The sequence below is a fragment of the Nelusetta ayraudi genome, unplaced genomic scaffold (genome assembly GCF_046127955.1).
Source record: "Nelusetta ayraudi isolate G7.1 ecotype Tasmania unplaced genomic scaffold, CSIRO-AGI_Nayr_v1 ptg000004l, whole genome shotgun sequence".
NCBI classification, from domain to species: Eukaryota; Metazoa; Chordata; class Actinopteri; order Tetraodontiformes; family Monacanthidae; genus Nelusetta; species Nelusetta ayraudi.
This window is the reverse complement of record NW_027466054.1, coordinates 15,164,760-15,185,375: the sequence shown is the minus strand read 5'-3', so window position 1 is coordinate 15,185,375 and position 20,616 is coordinate 15,164,760. Positions and strand designations below refer to the sequence as shown.

Here is a 20,616-nt window from a genome sequence, read left to right as displayed (position 1 = left end):
CTGAAACAAGCTGCCGATTCGGAACCGCGCATCAAAACCTCCCCGCACGTCTGAAAATGTGGGTTTTGAAAGAGTGACACAAACAAAAAGACAGACATCTTGACGGACAGCGACGCCCCCCCCCCCCAGTGTGCTTTGGCCAGAAAACACATAAAAGCAAATGAAGCGTGTTAGTTTGCTGCTGTTATAGAAACGCAGCATTTGCTCTCCACGGAGACAAACCGGCTGACTGCGGGTGGAAACGCTTCATCGTCCCGGAAATTAATAATTTGAATTCTCATCCCGTCACCGGGGGAGTCGGGTTACACCTCTGATCTGTCAGTACAATCCCAAAGCCCCCCGCCCCTCCTCTCCTCCCGTGGCTGACTGCTGGTTGCGGTTGCGCCAGAGGGGGGCTCTGCTCTGCTCTGCGCTCGAAAGGAAAGGACGACGCTCGGCGAGTCAAGTTGGGAGCGGACCAGGAAGGAGCGCACCGGGCAACATTTCTCCCAACCACCACGACCTCTGGTCCTCTGCGCGGGTGCTCAGACAAAGTTTTTGGTCCGCGCGGGAGGAAAGTGGTAGAGATGGAGCCGGCGGCGAGATGGATTTATGCGATTCTCCTCGTGGGTTCGTTGGCGCAAGGTTAGTGCGATTTATCCGAGGTGAGCGCGCGATGATGATGCCTCGCCGGTTCATTCTCAGTGGGCATGTTGGAGGATTTTTTATTTTTATTATTTTTTATTTTTTTGGCCAGTGATGCTTGCAGTGAGTTTTAGGCGCCGTCGTGTCCTGAAAATACTTTTGGTCCTTGACGCTTCTCAGTAAGTTTGTTGCTCTGCTGAAGGGCGGCAATCATCACAGCCATCGTTGTGCGTAAAACACAACGGATGTCTCCATTCTCTTTCAAAGTGACAGAAATCCTCCTCGAGAGCTTCATTGTAAAAGTTTATTTACAAAAAAAACAGTTTACTTCCCCTCGATCGCGTCTGAAACGTCACCGGTGACTTGCTCTCCTGTTAACTAGGCCAAGTGCGTAAAGCGCGCGAGTGCCAGACGGGCGAATGAATTTTGATGAATGCAAATGTGCGAGGCTCGAGCCGCGAATTCAGGGGAAGCAAAAACAACAACAACAAAACAGATTAGAATTTTGTTGTCAGGCTGCGCTTCCTCGCGAGGGAGTTTGTGGGCTTCGGCGGGACCTCCGTCAACAGCGCCGTATCCTCTCAGAGGGCGAGATTGCGGCGTTCAGCCAGGGAGGATTGTCGGCCTGTTGGAATTGATAAATAAAAAGGAAAGAAAACAAATCCCTCCCGTTGCAGTGTGCGTCTTTGGATAAGTCTGATCTTTAGGTTTGAAAATGTTATTTCAGCCTGCTGCTGATACAGTGATTTATAAGAGGGCTTCAGATTAGAATCTCAGTGGTGTCAATGTCATTTAAGGTGGGAGTGTGGGATTTCTTTTTTTAAAGGTTTTTTTTAAGGTGACAAATATCTGAAGGATAGTTTCATTGACTGAGATCAAAGCATGCAGGGAAATAGAGACAATAGTGGACGGCAAATCCAAAATTGTTTGGATGTGGTGGGAAAGATGAAGGAAAGGGTGAATGAAAAAGAGGGTGATGTGACAAAAGGACAGGAAAACAGGCCAGGAAAATAGAAAATAAAGAATGGAAGTTGGAATGATGATGGGAAGAGGAAGAACAGAAAGGAAGTGGTAAAGTGAAGAGTGAAGACCTCAAGTGTAAACAGAAGGAAAAATTTGCATGGCAGCCATGACTAATGGAAAAAGTGAGGAAAGATTGGAATTGGGGAAGAAAAAAGGAGGGACATTGGAAAGAAGTCAGCAAGGAAGAAAAGAGGAATGAAAGACAGAAAAATGAAAAAGTCAGGAAGCCTCGAGGGATGAAAGAAAGAGAAAGAGCGGTGAGGGGTGAACAAAGGAAGAAATAAACAGGGAAGGTGATAAAATGCAAATGGGAAAGAACACAGAAAGAGATTATGGTGGAATAAGTCAGTGAAGAGGGGAAAAGACAGGATTGGGCGTTTAGCGGAACACATGTGGAGCGTTAATCAGTGACCGTGGCTGTGGCAGGAAGCCTGGATGTGACCCAGAGCCACTGGGATGCTCACATGCTAATTATGCAGCGGCATTTCAAAGCACCAACATAAACATTTGTTCCCAGGGCAAAAATAAGCCGCTATCTGATATATGCTTGGTGGCAGATAGGCTCTTTAAAGGTTTATCAGCTGCCACACACACATACACACATGTGCATGCATGTGTGTATGTGTGTGTGAGAGAGAAAGAGAGGGAGAGAGAGAGGGAGAGAGAGAGAGAGAGAAAGAGAGAGATGCTTTTTCTCACTGTTCTCTCGAGCCAAATGAAACCATTTGTAAATGTTTGTGAGAACACACACACACACAGATTGTTGATTTTAAATAATCATTTTAAATGGTGCCCAACACCAACCAACATGTTGCAGTTTCATTTCAATGAATTAAATCAAAGTGAGATGAGGTTATTTAACAGGCAAATCAGGTTGTGAACAGGTTGGTTTGAGGGTTAATAAAGTTAGCCATGAAGCGGCTCAGGGCAGCGTTAAGTGTTTTTCAGTGTTGCAAAATAAAAGAACCCACTTAAAGGGTTGAATCAAGACCACGAAGGAGTCAGAGAGCAAGTGAAGTAGAATCATAGTCAGTAAAACTGTCTTCAGACTCCTTGACTTTCTGGATTACGTGCTTTTGCCAACCAAGTTTGTTGGAAATCAACTTTGAGATGTTTAAAAATCATCTTTAAAAAAACAACAACAATAAACATAACCTCCTTGCTCTTCTAAATAATGGAAAAATCCAAAATTGAAAACACCGTATTCGACCGTCTGCAATCAACCAGTGTCTCTTTCTTATGTTTGGACATTTAAAGGTCACTGTTGCGGGGACAATTGTGGGACGGCTTCATGGCAAAGTACACATCCAGACAATAGCTCGGTGACATTTCAAGGAATTCTGATACAATATGATTTGATACAGTATGAATTGATACAGTACAGTACAGCTCAATATGTTGCAGTATAATACAAAATCATATGATACAATATAATACGATAAATATCACGTGAAGACACTTTCTTATAAGATATAATAGAATAGATATGACACAGTACAGTACAATACCATATGATAGGGTATGATACAATTACACAATACAATATAATATTATATGGTAGGATATATTGTGCCCCTAAAGACATTTGTCTTGGCTACCCTGCCTTCGCCCTAAGACAGCTGGGATAGGCTCCAGCAGACCCCTGTGACCCTGAGCACGGGAAGAAGCGGGTATGGAAAATGAAATAAAACACTTGCTATACCAAATAAGACCACCAAAAAAAAAATGTACACCAAATAGCATATACAAATTTGCTGCCGAAAAATAAAAGACAGATATGACATGAGTGGTAGGTTTGCTGCCTCACACACGGGCCATCTAACTTGCACACTGAGCACTGAGGTCCCCTATGTTTTCAAAACACAACAACAACAACAACAACAACAGCACACATTGTAATTCTATTGTGTGTAGGACACACACACACACATATATATATATATATATATATATATATATATATATATATATATATATATATATATATATATATATATATATATATATAGTAATGCCATAGCGTGCCACTGCTAATGTGTTACCTTAGCCTGTAGGTATATTCATGATGCATTCGCACACACACTGCTCTCTTAACCCATTTGACTGCATGACTGATGATGTGGTGTGTTAGCACTGGTGATGATGACCGCGTGTGTGTGTGTGTGTGTGCGTGTGTGTGTGTGTGCGTGTGTGTGTGTGCGTGTGCGTGTACGGCGTGCGTGCCCGTTCGCCTGCTCGCGTGGTAATGAGGCTTACACCACACCGCAACATTTATAGAGCACAGCACCGAGCAGAGGGGGCGTGTCCAAAGACAATGTGAGCCGCAGACGAGCGCGGCGGAGAAAACCTCCACACGGTCAGCGGGGGCGCTAGTTTGTGCAGCTCGGGTCGCCCTCCTGTTTTACATCAACGCCTCGGTTACCACATTGAGTGGCACGTGCTTTCTCGTGTGGTAGCCTCTGCGTGGTTGATGGCTCATTCTCTACCTCTGAAAACGCAAATGTGGGCTCCGTATATGAACCCCATCACGGTACTGAGGTGCACCTGTGCAGAAAAGTCTTAGCTTTCTAGAAGCTAAAGTGATTGATGGAAAAAAGGAAGAAACAAAAGAGTCGTTGAGCTACGTGCGGGCTAAATGCTTAATCTAATCGAATGCAAAGTGCGCGTCTCTCTGAGCTTTCTAAGTGTCACAGCTGTAGCTAGCAGCCATAGGTGTGCGACCTCGCCGCACATGTGCACCTGGTGTCACGTCAGGACTTGGAGGGAGTCTCGATAGACACTGCTAGGACCTGTTTACTTCTGATAACCATGTAAAGGACATAATTATAGTGGAATATCTCACTGCCAAAGGAGGACTCTCACGTGTAACCCATTGAAATTCTTCTGACCCAGTTTTAGTTGCGGTAATGGGGCCTTGCAGGCAGAGGGTGTGAGACCACTTTCAATTTTATCAGCCCATTTTTGAAGGGGAGGCGGCGGTGGCGAGGGCGGTGGGGGGAAATAATTTTCCCTCTGGGTGAAAGTGTGCAAAGGGGCCGCAGACACCTCACGCACCCTGCTGTGAGTGACACCAAGCCTTTAATGGCACGAGAGGGAATCTCTATTAGAGGGTCACGAGGCCCGAAAGGAAGATGAAGTAAAAGGGGAACAAGAGGAAGCAGTGGGGCGGGGCCAGGGCGTCGCAGCACTTTCTTACAGTAGACACACACACACACACACACACACACACACACACACACCTTCATCACCCGCACAAAGTTCTCTCCACTTTCCACTCTCGCTTAGTGCCGCGGCATCAATCTTCCCCGCCGTCCCCCTTCCACTCTCCACCGCTACACTTCCCGCTCGCCTTTTAGCGCTGCTTAATGGCCACAAGGGGAACAGAAACCAGTGCGTGCAGCCACTGCTCCTGCTCAGAGTGGTGCACACAGCGCCGACTAACGTGTTTCTGTCCAGCGGACTTGGTTCAGCTGGAGGAGCAACATTCAGTTTGCTTTCACGCTGCACTTTGTTAAGCGAAGCAAATGATTGAGTAACGTATGTTACGGCATATAATGATTTCCATAGGTTAACGATGATTCCCAGTGTCCGCCCACCTGCTGGTAAGTGGCAAACAATTCATAACTGAAGCCACACCCACAACTTCACTGCCATTTTTGCATGTAAGGCAAAATAGACATCAGGGACAGATTTTCTTTTTTTTCTAGTCGTGGTTCAGACCAACAACATTTTATAAACCAGTTTGTAAGGGTATAAATTTTGTGCTACACTCCGTATTGACAGCCAGTCATTCTCAGTCTTACTGCAACCATTTTTGGCGGTCTCTGCTGGCCAAATGATAGAATGCAGGATTTTGGCACTTCAACGATGGCCTTCTTTTTGAAACCGGAAGTTTAGCCCACCTTTATGTGCAGTTGATTGCAAAGATGAGACAGACAATGACAAACAAACCTCTAAGCAACTTGTTACACGCCATACGTTGTAGTCCACTGCCCTGCGCTTGGTTCACTCCCACTCTGCTTATGTCCTGCTCCTCCTTCTTTATTCCACCAACATTTTACACTCAGTCGGTTGACCTCTGACCCTCATCTCTCTGGTGCATTAAACCTCTCATGGAAAATGTGTATTTGGTGACTTTTTTCCCCACTCTGGGTTTTTATCAGAATCCGCACATCAAGTTAAATGTTTAATGCTATAAATGCATTAAACATGCCGGTGACTTGAGTGTAATGTCAGACTCTGCTCTGGCTTCGCCTCAGTTTATCCTCTTTAAAAGTGTGCAGCGAGACCACAGTAACGTCAGGAGGTTCATCAACGTAATTACCGATGGATGTCACGGATGACAGAGGAATCAACACGCTAGACTACACTGAGGGAAAAGGTCAGGAGGAGGGAGATGCTTCACAGACCTTCAACATGATTCATGCAACAGCTGAGGGGAAAAAAGTGCGTACAAATGACGCAGAAATGTAAAGTTGCACAAAACTACGATTACGTATGTAATGTGTGAGAAAAGTTTCACACACTCGTTTGGAATTTTTATTTGAGCCTTTTTGTTTTAAGATGATGAAATAGTGTTTGATTTAGCAGAGAGAATGAGAATATATGCCCCTCCAATCCAAAGCTCCAAATAAAAAACAAGGTAAATAAATAAACAGTGCCTCCTGCAGCTCAATTGCTAATGCACGCAAACACACACACACACACATACACACACACACACACACACCCACACACACACACACACACACCTGTCTTCCAGAAGTGAATCTCCTCTACGGCTGCAGCCTAAAATAACTCCACCGTCGTCCCTCCGGCTCTTCCAGGATCCCTCCCGCCACTTCAGTAAATCTAAAGTCCGTTATATTTATTCATGCAGCACTTAAGAAGCAGGTATACATGATGAACCTCTCCAGTAGATGCTTGTGACTGTTTACCATTTGTCAAGAATAGAGCTTGGCTGTTTTTTGTCTCTGCTGGGATGTTAGAATTCAGTCGGAGCTGCACGGGGATGAGATTCTATACCAGGACTCCTCAGATAATACACAAGCAACTCAATTAGAAAAAATCACATTACAACCTTTTCCTCTGCCGCAGTTTTGAGTTTATTTTTATTTGAATTCATTTCATATTATTGGATTCTACTGGGGATGGTGGACCAGTCAGACAGGGTTGGACCGGGAAGCTTGTTGTCTCAGCCGCCAAAAGATTTCAAGAGTGCGTGCGTGCGGGTCTTCGTTTTATTTTCCACTGTGCTGATGGCTTTGGAGACAGTGGCTAATGAGAAAATCCTCACGGTTTACTGAACTAAGTGGAAATAAATTGACTTGGGGAGGCTAAAAGCTGTCGTGTCACCCAGTAGGTCTTGGGGTGAAACGTTCCGATGTGATCGACTTGACGATAAATAAGTGAACAACACACACAGACCGCTGTCAGCGCTTCCTGTCAGTTGAACTGGGGAGGTTTGAGCAACAAAAGCATCTTCAGAAGTGTTTCATGTCCCGGATTTGTTTGGAGTTCGACTTTGAGCCGTGACGATTTGATCTGCCAATCCATTATTTTGCCAAAGACCTGATTGATGTGACGCTGCGTCAAAATTTCAGCCGCTGTCTGTTTTTCTCTGGTTAGCTGTAAAAGTTACGAGCTGGAAGACTTGACGCTGTAAATGAGGGTAAATATTCTCTGATTGATGAACTCTGACGGCTGCCTCTTGAGTCTTGCTTTTGAATGACAGATAATCATCCATTCTATCCCTTCATTTTTTTTTATTGCTAGCAATACTTTGTCTTTGTCCACGACTGTCAAAGCACGTTAATATTAGAGATGCACGGCATGTTGGCCACTAAATCAGTATCGACCAATTTTGTTGTTACTGCTCTGATTTCAGCTGATGTCAGCTTGAGTCAAGTAGCAAGCACTCATTTAAAAAACTGGATGAACCTTAATTTGAGTATTGACATTGCAATGCTGCTTATCGACGAAAAAGCTTGGAATAAATATTGGATATCCGTATTTTAACCTAACGGACAAAGAGATTGTGGTTCATGATGATCCATCAGGTCAGGTCACAGTTCATTTGGGCCTGTTTGACACCTACAATGTTGTGTAATTCAGCAGTAAAATATAATATAGTAATGCGGGCTAGTTTTCAATGGAATTGTATGAAGAATTGAACTAGTGTGTTTTCATGATCGAGAGATACAGTAGAAACAGAGAGGGGCTGAGTCCTATCCGGTGGTGCCGACTTGGACAATTATGTATGGAAAAAAAAAACCTCTTCAGAAACCTACTTATTCTGCCCTCTGTTTACAGCCTCCAGGAAAAAACACACACCTGGTTTTAGAATTCAGAAGTAGATTCTGAGGACCAGATCCACAAAGCGATTGCCCGGCTTTTGCACCAGGAAATCCTTGTAAATAGCGCCAAAAACGGTGATTCCGATGAGTGATTAAGTGCAAAAGGACACCCCCTTCTATGCAAATATGCCTCATTCAAACAGCGGCAGATCCAGAAAGAGTTTGCGCTCGTGTCCGCACGCAGTTTGACAGACGCAAACACCGCCAGCCAAAACCAGGCGCAGCTTCTGTCTGTCAGTGTTTCTGGCTTCTGAGTGAAACTTTCCTCTCTGAAAAGCCTGAAATATATATATGGCTCCCCAAATCTTACATATAGATCGGCATAGACTGCTGTATTTCACACCTATTTCAGGTGCCGCATTTGTGGGCGTGTTTGCGCCTGCATGTCATTAGCGCAAAAACCTTTGTGGATCCCCGCATCTGTGGCGCAGATTGCAGCCGCAATCTCGCTGCAAAATGTGTCGCATTTTACCGCTGCGCGCCCTTCTTTGAGGATCTGCCCCTGAGTTTCTTGTTGAAACTGATGCGGTTATGGAACTTCCAGCTTCCAAGAGCAAGCCAGCGGTCTCAGTATCAGCGCCCGTTGTGACCTCACAAGGAGGAGGAGAAAAATAAGCACAAGATGAGTTCTTTCCCGAGCGAAACACATATTTCTGTTAGAACGCTGGTTGTGGTTCGATGTGTTTTGTCTTCATTGGTAGATTTACAGGATCTAAAAGTGTCAAGTAGGTAACATCTTGACGTCTTTAATTGTCGGAACAAAAGAAAATAAGAGCAAATCAACACAACGTGGGAAAACTTTAACACAGGTCGAGGTTGTGGCGCCGCACTTCTCACAATATTGACCGTCTCCATTTTTTTCCCGCAGGCTGCTCTTCATCCAAGGCGGAGGACCGGCTCTTCAGGAAGCTGTTCAGGAGATACAACCAGTTCATCAGACCGGTGGAGAACGTGTCCGACCCCGTCACCGTGGAGTTTGAGGTCTCCATCTCGCAGCTCGTCAAAGTTGTAAGCCACGTGTACACACATACACACACACACACATACACACTCACACAACGCTTTCCTCACATGTAGAAACTCAATTGAAGTAGAAACTCAGCAGAAAGTCTTTTGAAACGGCTTGTTTTCTAAAAGAGAATCAATGAAAAGGTGATTGTTGTCCGCATGAGCTGAGAGGCGTCTTCCTGCGATTGCAAAGTCCCCCTCTCAGCCCCCCTGCCCCCAAACCTTTTGATATGGAGAAAGGCGAAAGATAAGCCGCAGGATGGCAGAAGTAAAAGCCAAAAGTGAATGCGGTCTTTATTTAGTCCGCTCAATTTCACGGATTCCGGAAATGTCACACAGTGTTGTTACACACCGCTGCTGCTAAAGCTGCTGCTGCGGCTTTTCCACGGAAATGTTACATTTACTGCAAGGGGTGGTGGTGCTGGTGTGTGTGTGTGTGTGTGTGTGTGTGTGTGTGTGTGTGTGTGTACGCACATCCGCTCAAGGGAGTGAAAATAAATAAAAATGGAAATCCTCAGATTAAGGGGAAAAGAAACTGCCTGCAGGAGCCCTGTGCAGGCCAGACTGATGTGTAGCTCCAAGGTGAGATGAATGTGATAGGTGACTGTGTGTGTGTGTGTGTGTGTGTGCGTGTGCGTGTGTGTGAGTTTGTGCACGAGTAAAGAAATATTTTCCTGTTTTCCTCAAGTGCCTTCTTGTTTACTTGCCACACACAAAGCGTGCGCTTATGCAACTCGTGCAGAATTCAAAAGAACCGCAAGAGTGAAGGTCCGGGGTGGTGTGGTGGGGGGGATGAGGTTCACAGGTCATGTGAACGTCCGCGACCTTGCCATTCATTGTTAACTCACTCCCAGTCAGACCTCCACGGTCGATCAACTACAGCTGAAGGACGAAGATTAAAAGAGAAAAATCCATTTTGCTCCATAGGTGGGTTGGATTCCTGGTGGAACGATAACACACCTTTGTCGCCAATCGCACTCTTCTGTTGGGGATATTCTCACCCTTTGCATGATTTTGTGCATTTTCATGACTATTTTAGACATGGGACAGCGTTGTCCCACAATCGTCTTCTGCCATTTTACACTCACTAAGAGGGACTTCGGCCAGTTGTTCTTAACCTTTTGGGACCTTATTTTTTATTTACCAATTTCCAAACAGACAGTGCCTAAAGGTCAGGAACAACACACCCACCAGTATGCTAATGTCTTGCTAATGATTTTCACTGTGACAGTGAACTAACTGGCTGTCTTCCTTCCCCCGCAACTTTGCAGGATGAGGTGAATCAGATCATGGAAACAAATCTCTGGCTCAGACATGTAAGTACACACACACACACACACACACACACACACACACACACACACACTCCTTCTGACCCCTTCTCCACCCCCATCCCATCCCAGAGGTGATCTCCTGGGGTCTGCAGAGTCAGACGTACAGGGGTGAGCTCTATGTGGCACATATCTATACATACTAAGCAGGCAATCAACATGCTTGTGTTGGTGTGTGTGTGGGTGTGTGTGTGAATGTCACACGTGCACAGGATGATGAGAAAGAAGAGCAAGAGAATGTCTGAAGCACTTGATCAGCGTTGAACGTATGTCTAGTCACGCTCTGCTCTTCTGTCTCTGCCTTCTGTTATCTTTTATTCATTTACCTCACAACAAAATTTGAGTCCCTTTCATGTTGAAGGGTACATTTGATTTTCCGGCTTTTGATGAAAATCACTTCAAATTCCCTTTTTTTTAAAAAAAAAAAATTGAAATGAAAGACTATTTGGAGGGGCCAAACAGCAAAGCATCGACCCAGACGGCGTAATCTCTAAAGCTTTCGGTTATGAAACGCATCGAAAGGACCGGGCGCATAACGTGACTGTGTGTTTTGTCGTTTCCCTCCAAATCACAGCTTGTGCACTTAGAGCGGTTTTCATTTCAGATGATGCGTGTGATCTTGAGCAACACATGGGGCTCCATCTGCACTCAGTGTGTAATCTTCCCAAATGAGGTTGTTATTTAGCGTCAAGCAAAACTAGAAGTGCCGTTGTTTTGCGACAGCAATATTTCCATCTTGTCTCATAATGTTTTGCTTTTCAAAAACGGAATATTCATCCATCCCTCCATCCCTCCATCCCTCCATCCATCCATTGTAAGTATCTGCTTCTTCCTACACTCAGGGTTGAGGGGGTCTGTTGGAGCCTTTCCCAGCTGTCATAGGGTAAAGGCAGGGTGACACTCTGCACAAGTCGCCAGTTCAGAACAGGGCAAAAAGGGAATATTCTAACACCTAATTTGGTAACTTGTGCCCTCTGTGACACCAAGGGCTCCGGTCTCCTGTAGTAACCTCTGTTTTTGTTCCTTTTCAAACGTGTCTGACAGAGCTTCAGTTTTAGCAGGAAGTCTTTTTTCAAGATGCTGTAAACAGAGGGCTAAGTATATCAGATCTGTGCTAAAGGTGTCCATACCTGTACAGAACCGGAAAGCAACGGTAGTTATAACTGTTGTTTTATATGAGCATTTTTATTTATCAAATAATTCAATATTTCCTTCAGGCTGTTTTTATTTATATTCTGTTTACTTAGCAGCATTAAGGGTCCTGCTGCTTTAATGACACACAGGCAATGATACGCTTGAAGCCTCTTTACAGTCCCTCAGGATAATAGCCCACAGCTTTTATGAATATCAATCATTTGGACTGGAGTGCAACCAGTTTAACATTCACTTAGCACAGGAATAATAGCACAATATTACAGGTATTCAAGAAAACGGAAGAGCGATCCCAACACTTGCCTTCAAGTTCGTTCCAACCTGGTGTTTAGCGCGTGGGCGCGAGCGACTGTTCCGCTGCGTTCAACATAAATACACGTCAGGCGGCCGACCGTTAGCGGCTGACTGATGCACAAGGCTTTTATTGCCGCCCAAATGGTGGCGGTTGGTGGCACGGCGCGGAACAAATTTATGATTGTGTTGTAAATAATAAGCCGTGAAGCCGCGTCGGGAATCGCATCTTTGGCCAATCACGGCGTGAGTTGCCCTCCACGGATAGAATGGGAAGGGCAGCGTAGCATGAAGTGGTTAATTAAACAGCTCCCAGGTCAGAGGAGGGTATTAATCCGCTCGGCTGATGAATCAATTCATCTTGAACGGCGTGAAAATAGCCGCGACTAATGGGTGCGCGGCACACAACACTGACCCGCAGGTATGTTGACGTCGCCCTCTTAGCTTCTGTTTGTGTCACCATGCTGCTTTTTATTCACATGCGATCGACTCCATTGGATTTCCACACATGAGCAAAAGCAAAAAAAATGTTAACGCTTAAATGTCTGCTATTTGAGTTTCAGCTAAACAAACAGCCAAAAAAAAAAAAAAAAGCTTTGAGAGAACCCAGACGCTCTGTGAAATCCATGTTTCTGTAGATAAACATCCGTTTTTTTCTTCTTCCCACCACAATAGCCTCGGTTGGCTTGACAGCAGAAAGATCAAAAGATTCTCTGCCTGCTGTATAAATATTTATTTCAGACTATTCCCATGCAGGGGGTGGGCGCGGGGCATCTCCAGTGATTAGGGCCTGTTTGCGGAGCACAATGCAAATCGACAGAAACAGATGGTTGACTTCTCCGAAATGCGGCTGCGTGTTCTTCCTCCTCTTTGTCTCTCCCAGATTTGGAATGACTACAAGCTGCGCTGGGTGCCGGCAGAGTTCGACGGCATCGAGTTCATCAGGGTTCCGTCCAACAAGATCTGGAGGCCCGACATTGTGCTCTACAACAAGTGAGGCTGCCCGCATTGTTGTCACACGGCTGCCAACCACCCTCACCCAAATAGGAAAACAGTGAGGAATCAGTGGAACCCATGTTCTTGATAATCAGTCTGTGGATGCACACAGTGCAGACGGGCAATTTGACAGAAGAGGGAAGAGACAGTTCAGATCCAAGAAGATGAATTGCTACTCGTGTGACTCTTGAAGCTACATGAGTAAATAAGTCATATGATAACCTGGCCTAAAAACCACATGGGTGATATTGATATCAAAGCGCAGTGAATTCCACTGTATCCCTTGGCTGTCACAGTGTCTTAAAGGTCCCTTATTATTACCTTAATATTACCCAATTTCAATCCCAATTTTTCCAAATAGAGCAGACGTTAATGATTAATCGCAAATAAAGTGCAGATACCCCCCAAAAAATCAGCATGTTCAGCCTAAAACCAGCAAAAACTGATGTTTTGTTGGACTTTCTACATCTTTACAAGGGTACTAAACAAACCTGGGGGTATTGCCACTAACCTGGAATAGGAATCAGTGTGTTTTTGTGACGTCACAAAGGGCTTATTTTACTTTCTGAAAAGTGTGCACTAATGCAAAAGAAGCCTTGGTGGAGTACAATGAGAGCCGAGACACATTGTTTATTGTTAGAAAGGTGAAAGGTAAAGTGAGTTTTTGCATAATATGGGACCTTTAAACTTTCAGCTTAGCGTTTTCTAATTATAGCTGGGTGGCGGCAGATCACAGGCTACTTGGTTATTTCAGGATGATTAACATATCAGTGAAAAAAACACCCAAAGAGTACTATAATGTGCAAATTTTCTCAAACACACATTTCTTTGACACCAATCGCACAACAAAATATATTAAAACAACAGAGTGTGGCACTATAACCGTCTGTCTGTTATGAGGGCATTTATTCAGCTACAAAAAACCTTTAAAAAAAAAAAATCCCTTTGCCGACTCACAGCTTCATTCTCTCCCCTTCTTCTTGCGGCGGGCGCTGCCTTATGATGCTAATCAGGGGCAATTTGTCCTCATAAGAATATGTATTGCGGTGTCATTACCTTTTCTTCCCCCTTAATTTCCCCCTTTTTTATCTTTGCCCTCTTCTCTTTTGTCCCCGGCTTTCATTTTTTGTCTGCTCATCTGGCCGTCATTGTGCGACTCCTTTGTCTCCCTCTAATCTTTATGTCCTATTCAAACCGCACACATTTGCTATTATCATCTCGCCTCTGACGGCTTCTGCTTTACTATGCAAACACACGTGCGCGTGCACACACACTCACACACACACAATGTGCAGCGCTGTTGGCGATTTCCTCGTGGAGGATAAGACCAAGGCTCTCCTGAAATTCGACGGCACCATCACCTGGGTTCCTCCGGCCATTTTCAAATCATCCTGCCCGATGGACATCACCTACTTCCCCTTCGACTATCAGAATTGCTCCATGAAGTTTGGCTCTTGGACTTATGACAAAGCCAAGATTGACCTGGTTCTCATCGGGTCAAAGGTGAGTGACCGTTATTGTTTGAGTTCTTTGGTGACAACCAAAAGGAGGATGAGATGCTGATGTGACGGGATTGAGCCTCATTTGACGGTACTTTACCCTTCACAGGCCCGATGAACGATGATTGTCAAATTTAGCGGTGGAATCAAAGGGGTGGAAAAGGCGTTTAATAAGTGAACAACATCTGTAGGGATCAGCTGATTGCTGAAGCAGAGCAGTTGTGGGTGGGTGACAGGAGCATTAAATGGAGTTGGGTGAAATGTAGATAACAGGTTTTAATAGTTTTCACTCAATTTTTTTTACTTGTCTTAATACAATGATGACCTTTTTCCACAGGGAGTGTTCCACTACGCATGCGTGTGGAATTTACGACACCATCACACTCATGACTGAATCCATGCCGGCCATGGTGACGGACTGATCAGTGACTTTCTATTTATCGTCTGAGATTAAACTAATGCATAAACTACTGCCTTGGTTACCCAATGCATACCAAACTTTGTTCAGAGATGTCCTATATTGCACCTGTCCTCTGTTGCAAAAAGCTACTGTGCACATGCAGTGGCTGGAACAATACAATTGGCTGATTTTGCCAGTTCAGCAGATGATTGGCTTTTTGGGAAATGGGTCAGGGCATGCCCCATCTTTGTATCTTTGGAATTCTCCATTAAAAAGGTTCTGAGGGTCTCTGGTGTGGTTACCCACTGGTTCCACATGTGTCAGGTTCAAGTAGACCTGCTATTATCTTAACCAAACATGTAGATCTGGTGCATGTTATTCAACTAGGAGAGCACTTATGAGAGACCAGCGAGTGACTTTCGGCCTGGAAACTTTGCTAACCACGTGTGTCCGCCAGGTCAACCTGAAAGACTTCTGGGAAAGCGGCGAATGGGAGATCATCGACGCTCCCGGCTACAAGCACGACATCAAGTACAACTGCTGCGAGGAGATCTACCCAGACATCACCTACTCCTTCTACATCCGCCGCCTGCCGCTCTTCTACACCATCAACCTCATCATCCCCTGCCTCCTCATCTCTTTCCTCACAGTGCTGGTTTTCTATCTCCCGTCCGACTGCGGAGAGAAGGTCACGCTCTGTATCTCCGTCCTGCTCTCCCTCACTGTCTTCCTGCTTGTTATCACCGAGACCATCCCCTCTACGTCGCTGGTCATCCCGCTCATCGGCGAGTACCTGCTTTTCACCATGATCTTCGTCACGCTCAGCATCGTCATCACCGTCTTCGTGCTCAACGTGCATTACCGCACGCCGATGACCCACACCATGCCGGGCTGGGTGCGATCCGTCTTCCTCAAGGTGCTGCCCAGGATTATGCTGATGCGGCGGCCGATTGACGAGGACAGCAAGGCTCGGGGCTTGGACAGCGGTGGGGAGGCAGGAGGAGCTGGAGGGGGAGGAGGAGGCGGAGGTGGAGGAGGGAAAGGAGGGAGGAGGAGGAAGAACAGCTTGATACAGGTGAAGCACGAGACTCAGGTGTGTGGTGTTGTGTTATTCTGACTGGACTTGAAGCACAGGTTTAGAGTTCCTGTCCCTTGACAGTCAAGGGACAGGCCAGATGTTTAGATGAGTATTCTATGTTGTTTATTGTAGTTTGTTTCCAACGCAACGTTGATAGTCCACCAAAATAGTGCAGCACAAAAAACTGGTGATTCGACACAATAGTAGTGAGATTCTCTCACTCTTTGCTGTTGTAGGAAAACACACAGTTCTTTTTCCATTTAATTACCGCCATTGCTGTTTCTTTAGAGCTTTTGATTAAATGAAATTACTACACAAAGAGATGTCGAGATACATTAACAAGGGAAAGCAGTCAGATACCTTTGTGACCCAAATGTATCTGACTTCTTTTTATGTTCAAATTCTGCAAATCAATTGAATTTATCAATTTGTTTTATCAATTATCTAAATTGGAATAGATTGTATCTATTGTGTCATTGACTGTGCCGGAAAATTGCCAAAAAGCAAAGTTGTCCTTGATGTCAGCTTTTATGTGATGTGCTGCCAAGATCTAAGGCAGAGACAATTATATTTGATGTTAAAATGACCAAAGACCAGTTGACCTTGCTGTGAAGCAACAGGGTTTTGATCTCCAGCAGGTGGGTGGAGGATCCCTGAACTGTCTGGAGTTTGGAGACAGCAAGCTCTCATCCATGGAAGGCTGCACTGTAAAGAAATGTTCGCGTCCTTGCCAACACGGCAAGGAAGCCCCTGACACGCCGGACCTGGGGAAGGTGTCGCGACAGCTGAGTCAGCAGAGCATCAACACGGTAGTGGCCTTCTCTGTGGTGTCGCCAGAGGTCAAACAGGCCATCGAGAGCGTCAAGTACATCGCCGAGAACATGAGGAGTCGCAACAAGGCCAAAGAGGTGAGTGGCTTATGTTTTTCACCTTTGTTTGAGAGGTGTGAACAATTCGACTTGGAAGGGGGCATTTAACAAGTCATCTGTCATCTGTCCTGGTGTGGATGCACCCTAATAAATCTTACTGCAAAGTGAACTTGTGCACCTTTTGAATTGATTTTGGAAGAAAGTGCAGGGGATGTGTGGCCCTGACTGATGAAAAAACAAGCTGGGGAGGCGGGAATGTCCTGAATGGTGGCTCAGCTGAGAGGGCTTCAGCTAAAAGCTACCTTTCTATGTAGATTATAACCACCAACAGTGATTTGCTGTCTTACTGGAGATGGGGATCCTATTTTTGCCTGTCGGGGTGTGTGGTAAAATTAATCCGATCCCGCTGGGCCGCTGCCATGCTTCAGAATCTTAACACAAACTCTCCCGCCCATGGGGGAAACTCACAAAAAGTATGTACAATGTATAATGCATGTATGCAAATCCATGCAGCGTTGGACCGGGAGTATTGCAACAAGATCCAGCTGCCGACTCCATAAGTTTAAACCAAAAAAAGTTCTGTATTTGAGTGGATTTCCTCTGTCAGTAATGAACAATGTGGGGGAAATATCACCTGAGTATATGCTAAACTCAACGCCCAATCAACTTTTTGTCAGAATGTCTTTTGCTTCCCAAGGTTTGAATGGACATATTGTGGAAAATTCTTCCTGCGACTGTTTTACATCAATTTAGCTCTAATTTTAATTCAGTTTGGGGAAATGTTTGCTTTGCATTTCCCATCTCATCCCTATTCATAGTTTACCTTAACCATACCCACTTGGAGGATCTACCCAGGGGAGCAGTCAAGGCTTTGTGGGGCCTTGCTGAAGGGTGGTGACAAGCAGTGGCCAATTTCCACATTTGAACCAGCGACCTTCTGATCACAAGCTTGTTTCCCCAACCTCAAGGACACCACGTCCCTCTATCTCTCTGCTGCCTTTTTAGTTTGTCCCTGTGAAGCTTTCACCCTCTTTCTGCCTTCCGGCCCTGTTACCGTTTAACTCGACCCACCTGCCATCAACCGTGACTGTTTCCTCTCCCCTGGCCTGCAGGTGGAGGACGACTGGAAGTACGTTGCCATGGTAATCGACAGAATCTTCCTATGGGTCTTTGTGACAGTCTGCGTCCTGGGCACCGTGGGCCTCTTCCTCCAGCCTCTTTGTGGCTTCGTCTCATAACTGCTAGGACGTCCAGGGCACGTGGCGGGTGTCCACCAGCTTCCACTGCAAATGACAAATTCTCTGCTTCCAGTCGACCAATTAGGAGACAGTTTGGGGTCCTCCTTCACTTTTTTGTACAAATGTAGAGACTGTATGTACAGACTGTACAGACGTACAGACTATGGGACTGGAGGGTAAACTGCAATAGAAAAGAAAAAAGAAAGAAAACACAAAAGTACAGAATCTGCTTAATACCTGCACACAATCACGCAGTTTCCCACCACTCAACATATCATTCTGATTTGTCATGAATGACCAGAGTTACACCTGTTAACAGGTGGCAGTGCCTCGAGATTACTGTCCCTCAATCTCATCATGTCTGATTAAGTGGGCAGCTTTACAAAAATGAAAAAAAATGAAAAGAATGTTGGATAACCCAGCAAAATAGACAAACATTGGTCTGGAAGTGCGAATAAATATGTATAATAAGAAAAGCAACACCATTAGTGTCCATTGTTGATATTTTATCCTAAAAAGGTTGGATGACTAATTACAGTTAGTCTTTATTTTTGGGGCTCATAATGTCACCATCCAGATGACTTAAAAACAGTGGAACGAGAATTAACACCCGGCATGTTTTGGGAATTCTCTGCACATCCGAGTCAATAAGCCACAAAACAATTGAGCGCAGCGGTGAAAAGAAGGTTCCCACAGCCAGCCGGCTAATCTCGCCACGGTTGAACAGAGTGATAACTGTCGTACTCCCTCCTCCCATTCTGACTCATCAAGCCGCTCACTGTCAGAGCTGACGGAGCTCGCCGCTCTCTGCGTCGTCCTCAATTAGAGTTCGGCTCTCTGGCACACTTGGCAGCACTTTCAACAAACAAGGGCAGGCTGTTCTACTTTATTTTATTTATTATTATTCTTTTTTTTGTAATTAGAAGCTGTGTCTTTATAAATGTTCTCTATGATTAATGTTCCACGAGGTAATTGGTTGGCCGCGTAAATATTGGATTAAACGCTACTTTAATTGGTTGCTCCTGAAATAGCATAGCATTTATAAATTCAAGAGATGATTCTATCCATCCTGTTCCGTGGCTGATAGCCTCCCTGTCACATTTGATTTTGCTGTTAAGATTGAAAACTGAAATGTATGACACGCACGATGAAACATTTCATTTTGATTTGACCACAAATCTATGAGGACACTTTCTAATTTCTTCAATGCCTATCTTCATAATTGGGACCCAGGCTGAAGGGAACAAATTAGTTTGTATTGAGAGCATTTGCATTTCTTGTGTCATGTCTTTGAATTTCAAATAAATACGTTCTACAAATATTCTTACAAGGCTGAGTTTCTTTTCCTGTAGAGTTTTAAAGCATGCTGGAAAACATCGTACATCAATATATCAGCAGCACAATAGCATTGTCATGTTATTATTGACTGCATTGACCAAGTCCATTTTTGAGATCTTCGTTCACTTGCAGGAAAAAAATGTACTTGCTAAACCATTACAATAATTTTAGTACTTGTACTATGTAGCTTTCTTACCTTAACATTGCAGTTTGAAATTCATCTTTGCAATTTATTGATTTGTAGCAGCAACAACACTTGAAATGGCAACATTAACGCCTCCTTCCTGCTAGGCTCAAAGAAGCGAGCTGTGCCTGTGTGTCCATAATGGCAGAGGTGTCAAAGAGACCAAATACGCTGCCGGAGGAGGTGAGAAGTACAAGATAAGACAGCAGATGAGCAAGAGACTGAACAGGCGCGTAGTCACGTGGCGGGCAGGCAACCAAAGTTATACAATATACATACAACGCCAGGCAAGCTATGAAAAAAATAACTTAATCTTGGCTGGGATCTGATTTTTTTGTGGTGTAATGTCCTCACGTTTGTCAGCAGTTGAATCAGAAGACAGAATGAATTTAGTTGAGTTATGATCCCAACCTGAATGTTCCTCCTTGCAATCGGGTCATGTGTGCTGGTTACCAAGCTAACTGCATACATATCTTGGTCAATAACCAAAAATGTGGAGGGTGGACACAAGAAGCTCTGAAGACACACCAGCTCAGTGGTCTAGTGGTAGTGTCTGCCCTCAGACTGGTAGGTTTGGGTTCGATCCCTGGCCAAGTCATACCAAAGACTGTAAAAATGGTACCCATTGCCTCCCTGCTTGGCACTCATTATTCGGGGTTGGACTAGTGGTGCATTGCAGCAATGCCCACCACTCCCTCAAGGGATGGGTCAAATGCAGAGGACAAATTTCGCGTCCCATCCGGAAGGGACAATCACTGGGACTTTGACTTTAAGAAATACCCTCAGCAGGCAAGAAGGGGCTAAAGTGGATGACCCAAACTGAGGGAGAAGTACTGACACCCAAACTGCTGCTTCTTGTCGTCGTGATTGTGTCGTCTGTGATCCTGTCATCGGCCTCAAACGATCACAGACAGAAATGGTTGTCCTGGCCATAGTTCACCAAGTTGTGTGACCATGGTTTGAGCTCATGCTTGAGCAAATGTACCCTGCTAGTGTACAACTCCTCCAACTGTCCCGGGGCCGAGGAATTGTACTGTGAACCGAGGACAAGAACAGAGCGCTCTCACTCCTCCACCAAAATGCTCTTTGGGAGTCGGATGTCCTTGCATGCATGAATACACCCCCAAAAATGTACAGAATTCTGTTGCACTTTGAAGCCTCCACGGGTGAGAACTTGCGGACGACGGTGAATAAAATCCAGCCGCAGCCTGTATCAGAGCCTGGCAGTG

At 45.0% G+C, this 20,616-nt stretch overlaps 1 protein-coding gene across 1 annotated transcript; it reads left to right on the top strand.

Annotated features, from left to right (window-relative positions):
* Positions 1 to 207: 207 nt before the first annotated feature.
* chrna6 (cholinergic receptor, nicotinic, alpha 6) lies at positions 208 to 18,451 on the top strand. The gene is made up of 8 exons (XM_076037144.1): positions 208 to 624; positions 8,872 to 9,011; positions 10,283 to 10,327; positions 12,669 to 12,778; positions 14,077 to 14,284; positions 15,138 to 15,775; positions 16,351 to 16,666; positions 17,740 to 18,451. Exons 1-8 carry the CDS (start codon positions 567 to 569, stop codon positions 17,863 to 17,865), a joined length of 1,641 nt encoding a protein of 546 aa, XP_075893259.1. The 5' UTR covers positions 208 to 566; the 3' UTR covers positions 17,866 to 18,451.
* Positions 18,452 to 20,616: the final 2,165 nt, after the last annotated feature.